An 8844-nucleotide genomic window follows, 5' to 3' on the forward strand; every position below is an offset into this window, starting at 1 on the left:
AGTGGTCTCGCAGTTTTTCTGTAATTTTCGCCCCAATATTTATTTTTAACAGCATATAGGTTGCAGACTTGACGTAACTAGTGTTAGGGGCAGCGCTCTGGCCATCCATCCAGGGGGTCTCTGCCCGTCTCGGGACTCGCGGTGCTAGGGGCAACGCTCCGGCTGTTCTGTCCGGCCGTGAGCGCTCCCCATCTAGTGCCTCCGTCGGCCCCGAGACTCGCTATGCTGGATGTGCCCGCATGCGAGTCCTGAGCGTCCCCTCACTTCTCTCTGTTCCTGGCTGCTCCCCTGTCCTGCTTCGCCGGCGCGTGCTGGCATTGCTAGATTTAAAGGGCCAGTATGCCCATAACTGGTTGTTCTCTGGGCGTACTCTATATTAGTCTGGCATTACTGTTTCTCTGTTTCTGACCTCCAGCTTGAGATCTGACTTTGCTCCTTTGCTGCCTGCCTCCTGACCTTGTCCCTGTGACTCGACTACGCTTCTTTGCTGCCAGTCTACTGACCTGTGCTACGTCTGACTGCGCTTCATTCTCTGTGCCAAGTTACATCCGGGCAGTCTGTGTGGACGGATCGTGCCAGGGGTAGCGATCTGGGTCCCGCCTGCCGCAGCAAGTCCATCCAGCTTTGTGGCGGGCTCTGGTGAAAACCAGCGGCACCTTAGACTCCGCTCCCTGGTGTGGTTCAACCATTGTCCACACAAGACAGCGGATCCACTTCCCAGCCGTTTATGGTAAGACCGTTGCAGTAAGATCCGGCCATGGATCCAGCCCTGGTTCCTCTGCCAAGTGTTGCCGACTTCTCTACAATTGTGGCTTTACAGTCTACGCGGATTGAACAGCAAGCACAGCAGATGTCTCAGCTTTCCACACTGGTTCACAACAGCCTCAACCTCCTCCGGCAGAACCCTACGCTGTTCCTGCTCCTGTTACTTCAGTTGACTCCAAGATTCATCTGTCTATGCCTTCTAAATATGATGAAGATCCGAAGTTGTGCAGGGGCTTCATAACTCAGTGCTCCATGCACCTAGAACTCCAAGCTGACCAGTTTTCCACCTTGCATGCCAAAGTGGCATTCGTCATCAGCCTTTCTTGAAAAGCCTTGGCCTGGGCTACCCTTCTGTGGAACTGCAATGACCCGTTATCCTCTAATCTCCAGACTTTCCTTGCAGAATTCTGTAATGTATTTGAGGAACCGGCCCGGGCATCTTCTGCGGAGACAGCCTTACTGAAATACTTTGGTGGGAGAATATGCAGTTCCATTCCTTATCTTGGCCTCCAAACAGGCGTGGAACAATGTGGCTTTGTGCGCTACCTTTAAAAAGGGTCTCTCTAGTAGGATCAAGGATGCCTTGGCGACTCGAGATCTTCCATCCACTGACAGATCTCATTAATCTTGCCACTCGAATTGTACGGTTCTCGAGGAGCTACGTCGTGAGAGAGAACCGCTTCGGTCACTACGTGTCCCCCGTTTGGCTCCCATCTTTCAACGTCCACTACAACTCTCTCCACCAGCAGAAGAGCCCATGCAGGTGGTCCGCATTAGACTTTCTTCACAAGAAAGAACCCGATAACGCAATGAGAACTTATGCCTTTACTATGCCAGTCCTCAACACGTCCTTAAAGAGAGTACCCTACACCCTCAGCGTCCAGGAAATGCTCGCACCTAGGGCATGTAGGAGAGGCATCCCTGGGTGTAAATAGTGCCTCTCCATGTTTTGATCTTGCTTGTTCAAGTTCATACTCCTACTAAATCTTAATTCTTCGCTTCTGCCTTCCTGGACTCTGGTTCTGTGGAAAACCTTGACGCTACCCTGGTCCAAAAGCATTGGTTGCCCGTGTCTCGGCTTGACAAGCCTCTGTATATCTCTTCAGTTAACTGAGAGAACCTCAGGGGTATGGTCCTTTATCGAACTGAACCTCTTACTATGCAAGTGGGAGTGTTGCATGAGGAAAAGACACAGTTCTTTTTGCTACCACATTGTACTTCCGAACTTCTAGGACTTCCTTGGCTTCAGCGCCATACTCCTCAATTTGATTGGAATTCCTGAGAAGTTTCTCATTGGGAACTTACTGTCAAGGTCACTGTCTGCCAAAGACAAATTTATTACCACTAAGATGAGTATACCTTCCCCTTATGACTTTGCTGATGTATTCTGTGAAAAGTTAGCAGAGACTCTACCACCACATCGTCCCTACGATTGTCCCATTGATCTTTTACCAGTACTACACCGGGGAAGAATTTATCCGTTGTCTCTTCCAGAGACTCAAGCTATGGAAAAATATATTCAAGAAAACCTACAAAAGGGTTTTATCCGGAAATCCACCTCTCCTGCCGGAGCTGGATTCTTCTTTGTTGGGAAAAAAGATGGTTCTCTTCGTCCTTGCATTGACTATCGGGGACTTAATAAAATTACAATCACAAATTGCTACCCTTTGCCCTTGATCTCAGAACTCTTTGATCGTCTATGTGGAGCAAGAATCTTCACTAAATTAGATCTCTGCGGAGCATACAATTTAATTTGCATTCGTCAGGGTGACGAATGGAGGACTGCTTTTAACACCCGAGACGGCCATTTTGAGTACCTAGTGATGCCATTCGGTCTCTGCAATGCCCCAGCAGTCTTCCAAGAATTTGTGAATGACATCTTCCGTGATTTATTGTATACCTGCATGGTGGTCTATCTGGACAACTTCATTGTGTTCATGTCCGCCAAGTCCGGCAGCGTCTACGGGAGAATCGTCTATTTGCCAAGCTGGAGAAATGTCTCTTTGAGAGAACGAGCCTTCCTTTTTTGATTACATAGTCTCCCATCAAGGTCTTCTGATGGATCCTGCTAAGTTTTCGGCTGTTTTGGACTGGCCACGTCTTTCGGGCTATTCAACTTTTTTGGGGGTTTGCCAACTACTACCGTCAATTTATTCCTCATTTTTCTTCCCTGGTTGCTCCAATTGTTGCCCTTACCAAAAAGAATAATAGCAAAAATTGGGCTCCCGAGGCTGAAAAGGCCTTTTCTCAGTTGAAGTCTGCTTTTGCTACTGCACCTCTTCTCACTAGACCCGACCCTGGAAAGCCATTCTGTTTGGAGATTGACGCATCTTCAGTAGGAGCTGGCGCTGTTCTTACCCAAAAGTCTTCTAAAGGAAAAAACATTACTTGCAGTTATTTTTTTCCAAGACCTTTTCTCCTGTGGAGAGAAACTATTCTATTGGTGACCGGGAACTCCTTACCATTAAAGGGGTACTCCGCCCCTAGACATCTTATCCCCTATCCAAAGGATAGGGGATAAGATGTCAGATCGCCGCGGTGCCGCTGCTATAGGGAGCACCGGGAACCCTGCTGCGGCACTGCGCTATCATTACAGCACAGAGCGAGTTCGCTCTGCACGTAATGACGCGCAATACAGGGACCGGGGCATTGTTACATCACGGCTCCACCCCTCATGACGTCAAGGCCCGCCCCTTTCAATACAAGTCTATGGGAGGGGGCACGGCGGTCGTCACGCCCCCTGCCATAGACTTGCATTAAAGGGATGGGCCATGATGTCACGAGGGGCGGAGCCATGATGTCACGCAGCTCCGTACCCTGTATCGCTCGTCATTACGCACAGAGCGAATTTGTTCTGTGCTGTAGGGATAGCGCAGTGCCGCAGCGGGGATCCCGGGGATCCCCAGCAGCGGGACCGCAGCGATCTGACATCTTATCCCCTATCCTTTGGATAGGGGATAAGATGTCTAGGGGCGGAGTACCCCTTTAAACTTGCTTTAGAAGAATGGCGTCATCTTTTAGAGGGCTCTACACATCCAATCAGCATTTTTACTGATCACAAAAACCTTTTATATCTACAATCTGCTCAGTGCTTGAATCCCCGTCAAGATGGTCGCTCTTCTTCTCTCGATTCAATTTCATCATTCATATTCCTCCTGCAGAGAAAAATGTTAGAGCCAATGCTCTTTCTCGTTCCTCTGAGGTTGTTGGTCAGGATATCACTCCTCGTCATATCATTCCTCCTGAGTGCCTTATTACTGCAGCTCCAGCTTCTCTTCTTCAAGTTCCACCTGGGAAGACGTTCATGTCTCCTCGCCTCAGACGTCGTGTCCTCCATTGGGGACACTCGTCGTTGTTGGCTGGTCACTCTGGGATCAAGAAATATTTTCAGTTAATCTCTCGACACTATTGGTGGACGTATTTTAAACAAGATGTCACAGATTTTGTCAGTTCTTGTACCACCTGTGCTCGAAACAAGACTCCTCGGTTAAGACCTGCTGGACTCTTACAGCCCTTGCCTATTCCAGATGCCCCTTGGACTCGTATAGCAATGGATTTCATCACCGATCTTCCTCTTTCCAGTAACAATACCGTCATCTGGGTGGTCGTTGATCAGTTTTCCAAGATGGCATATTTTATTCCTTTGCCCAGACTTCCTTCAGCTCCTCAGTTGGCCAGACATTTTCTCCAACAAATTTTTTGTCTTCATGGTCTTCCTTCCCACATTGTCTCGGATTGTGGGGTGCAATTTGTCTCCAAATTCTGGCGTGCCCTTTTGTTCTCGTTTAAAAATGTATCTGGACTTTTCGTCAACCTACCACCCTCAAACCAAAGGGCAGGTGGAGAGAGTTAATCAGGTCCTAGAAGGCTACCTGCCACATTTTGTTTCAGCCCAGCAGGACAATTGGGTTGATCTTCTGCCTTGGGCTGAGTTTTCTTACAATCAAAGAGACTCTGAGTCCACGAAGACTTCCCCTTTTTTGTCGTCTACGGTCTTCATCCTTTTCCAACTCTTCCTCTACCTGATTCCTCTGAAGGGCTGGCTGTGGATACTCTAATCAGAAATTTTGTGTCCATCTGGCAGGAGACTCGACGCTCATTGCTATCTGCTTCCTCCCAAATGAAGTCTCAAGCGGACAAGAGAAGAAGACCGCCTCCATCTTTTTCTCCTGGTGACAAGATCTGGCTCTCCTCCAAGTATATACACTTTTAAAATTCCCAGTTAAAAGTTGGGTCATCGTTACCTGGGTCCATTTGTGATTCTTCCAAAAAAAAATCAACCCTGTCTCTTGCAAATTATGTCTGCCCTCCTCCCTCCGCATTCCAAATTCTTTCCATGTCTCTCTGCTTAAGCTCTTGTTCATTAATCGCTTTTCTCAAAAAGTTGTTGCCCCCACTCCTGTCTCTGGTTCTTCAGACATTTTTGAGGTTAAGGAGATCCTTGCTACGAAAACTATTAGAGGAAAACATTATTTTTATGTAGACTGGAAGGGGTTTGGTCCAGAAGAGAGGTCTTGAGAACCAGAGGAGAATATTTTTGATTGCAGCCTGGTTTGAGACTTTCTTAGACTTAAGAAGAGGGGGAGACCCAAGGGGGGGTACTGTTAGGGGCAGCGTTCCGGCCATCCATTCTGTCCGTGATCACTCCCTCTCCCCTGTCTCTGCCCATTCCGGGACGTGCCCACACGTTGCTAGGGGCAATGCTCCGGCTGTGAGCGCTCTCCATCTAGTGCCTCTGGCGGCTTTGGGAGTCGCTATGTGGGACGTGCCTGCATAAGAGTCCTGAGCGTCCCCTCACCTCTCTCTCTCTGCTCCCCTGTCCTGCCTCGCTGGCGCGCGCATCCCCTTCCCTTAGGGCGTGCGTGCCCGCATTGCTAAATTTAAAGGGCCAGTACGCCCATAATTGCTTGTTCTCTGGGCGGACTTTATATTAGTCCGACACCTCCCTAATATGGAGCTGGATCTTTGTGCTTAGTGCCCTAGGGAAAGCGTTCCTGTGAGTGTGCATTATTGGTGTTTCTGACCTCCAGCTTGTGACCTTTGTCGCCTGCCTCCTGACCTTGTGCCTGTGACCCGACTACGCTTCTTTGCTGCCAGCCTTCTGACCCGTGCCACGTCTGACTATGCTTCATTCTCTGTGCCAAGTTACATCTGGGCAGCCTGTGTGGACGGATCGTGCCAGGGGTATCGACCTGGGTGCCACCTGCCGCAGCATGTCCATCCCGTTTTGCGGCGGGCTCTGGTGAAAACCAGCGGCACCTTAGACTCTGCTCCCTGGTGCAGTTCAGCCATTGTCCACACAGAACAGCGGATCCACTTCCCAGCCGTTTACAGTTAGACCATTATAACTAGTCAGGTGTGGAAAGGAAGCCTGTCCTGCTTCAATGGGTGGAGCGACCTCTGGGTGGGAGAGAGATCATTTTGCAACAGCTGTAGGTACCCTGGTTAGAAAACACTGGTCTTTTGAATGGAATGCAGCAAATATGTGTTTCAGTGGGTGGGGTGTCTGATGTGTGGGAGGGAGGAAAGTGACCTCAAACTTTCTCCACAGAAAAAAACTGGCATGCCAATTCTTTCTGCAAAGATTTGGAAATGCACTGCCATCTATGAAGACGGCACATTTCTGAGCCGTCCTTGTGCCGACTGATGAGTCTGCGCCTGCTGTGGACGGAATGTTCAGATGGAAACTTTCTGGACAGACATTCTGCAAGAATGACGCAGTGTTAACATAGCCATAGACATTCCCCCTCTGAGTAGCTTAGGTTATATTCACATCTGCGTTGTGCTCCATTCAGGGGAGCTCGCTCCACTCTGTCCATTGAAACAGTGAGACCTCAACAGAGAAAAAAATACTGCAAGAAGTAATTTTATTTCTCCACTGAAATTACACAAAACAATGAACACTAGACGTAAAATTAGATGTCCACTTCTCACTCTCGGTACATTATTACTCAGGTGCCATCCAATGAGAGACGGTATGCAGAGGTGGAACATACCATTGGTCATGGAATTCTTCACAGAGGTCAGCAAGTTCATGGAGCGCTTCCTATTACTTCTGGAGAAAGATGGAATCTTATAATTTGGATGAGAGCATCATCCATACGCAATAAACAGTGTCCCATGTGTAGCAAGAAACCCCAATTAGTAGAGACATTGGGAGAAGGTGATGGATTTACAATGATAAAACAGGAAGATGGAGGAGAAACTGTGGATATTTGCACTTTAATCTAAACACTTTTAAAGAGGACCTGTGGCCTCTATCAACAAATGCAGCCATCATTTATGTAAAGCGACTGCTTAATATATTTGTAAGCTTTTTTATCTTTCTCTAGCATCCTCAATGTTCACTAGCTATCAGTGCAGATAACCTGCTAATGGACGTTTGCCAATGCTTAGTTCCCAATGGGGGGAGCACTCAAGTTTGCATTACATTGCAAACTGTGCAGTGGTAACTTGACAATGTGTATTATTGCAGCCTATGGATTGTCAAGGGGGTGGTCGCCACTGCTTTAAACATGGCGTGAACCTGGGCGCTCTCTCTGTTTAGAACTGAACAATGGTGACCACCCAATTGACAGTCTGTCAGTGTTTCTCAAGCGGGGTCCTCAAGTACCCCCAACAGGTCATGTTTTCTGGATTTCCTTAGTCTTTCACAGGTGATATAATTATGGTCAGTGAATCAGGCATCACCAGTTATATCACCTGTGAAAGACTAAAGAAATCCTGAAAACATGACCTGTTGGTGGTACTTGAGGACCGCGCTTGAGATACACCGGTCTATGTAGTCATTGCCATATTGGGTACTGGACCTAACAGCACCATTAGCGAATAAATAAAGGTTTATAAAGTGTCCAACTTTATGGAGTGGTGGCCTCACATGGATGGTTATAGCAGCAATTTTTAAAGAGGCCACAGGTCCTTTTAAAGCAGTATAGTAAACTGTCTATTTAAACCGTATTGCTTTGAAAATGTAAATTTAACAGAAAAATCTATTAACAAAGATAATTTATATGTTATTTTTTAAATAATAAAGGGAAGGTTTCAGTAGCCTTTTTGTCTTTTTTTTTGCAGTGCATCAAAAATAAAAGATGAACATACTTTGTGTAATGCAGTTATAAAAAAAAAAAAAAATCTTCTATAAATACTCTGGCTATGCTTTCTTTCAATTTCAGACTGGCTACACTAAAGCTTCTTATACACATACAATTTTGATGGACCAGAATGATGCTAATCAATCATTTAGAGGGGTACTCCACCAAAAAACATCTTATCCCCTATCCAAAGGATAGGGGATAAGATGTTTAATCGTGGGGGTCCTGCCACTGTGGACCCCCTTGATCTCTGGCGGGGCACCCAGTCATCCGTGCACTGAGCGAACTCCGCTCCGTGTCGGATGACTTGCGACTACAGGCGCTACGCCCCCTCCATTCATGACTATGGGAGGAGGCGTGACGGCTATGTACTAGCTGTCACGTCCCCTCCCATAGACATGAATGGAGAGGGCGTGGTGTGACCTCACAAACGTGGAAGCTCCAAGCTTCAGTGTTATAGACACTGCCGGCCCGGAGATTGCGGGAGGTCCCTTTTGGATAGGGGCTAAGATTTTTTTCGTCAGAGTACCCCTTTAAGGCAGTGTTTCCCAAGTGCGGTCCTCAAGTACCCCAAACAGTTCATGTTTTCAGGATTTTGTCTTTCACAGGTGATATAATTATGCTGATGCCTGATGCACTCACCAAATCACCTCTAAAAGGAAATCCTGAAAACATGACATTTTGGGGAGACTTGAGAACCCTGCTTGGGAAACAGTGATCTTAGGGTTTGTTTGTACGAGTTATCTCCCACCAGTAACCTGCCAGACTAGGGATAATGTGCTGCTGTGTTGGGGGTTAACCAAACTTTGCAGACAAGATAACGGGGAAAGTACAAAAATATATATTAACGCTAAAGTAGTCCCTGTAAAGAACTATATGGTGAGCTCGATGCACAACATATAATCCAAGAAAAACAAAATTTAGGCACTTAAATAAAAATACATATAAATATAAATCTTCATTGAAAAAAACATGATAAAATGTACAT

The 8844-nt window shown here is 47.0% G+C and overlaps 1 protein-coding gene across 3 annotated transcripts in view; it reads left to right on the forward strand.

The window, feature by feature from the left end:
• OGFOD2 (2-oxoglutarate and iron dependent oxygenase domain containing 2) overlaps positions 1–7871 on the forward strand; it is a 30694-nt gene extending 22823 nt beyond the window's left edge. Inside the window, exon 7 of one of the 3 annotated variants that reach the window (XM_056535555.1) lies at positions 6721–7871. In XM_056535555.1, the coding sequence (XP_056391530.1) occupies positions 6721–6996 (276 nt within the window). In that variant the 3' untranslated portion in view covers positions 6997–7871. The remainder of the gene's footprint in view (positions 1–6720) is intronic. The other 2 variants (XM_056535545.1, XM_056535565.1) reach the window with 2 other exon arrangements.
• The last annotated feature ends 973 nt before the right edge of the window (positions 7872–8844 follow it).

This window comes from Hyla sarda, chromosome 1 (assembly GCF_029499605.1).
Source record: "Hyla sarda isolate aHylSar1 chromosome 1, aHylSar1.hap1, whole genome shotgun sequence".
Lineage (NCBI taxonomy): Eukaryota > Metazoa > Chordata > Amphibia > Anura > Hylidae > Hyla > Hyla sarda.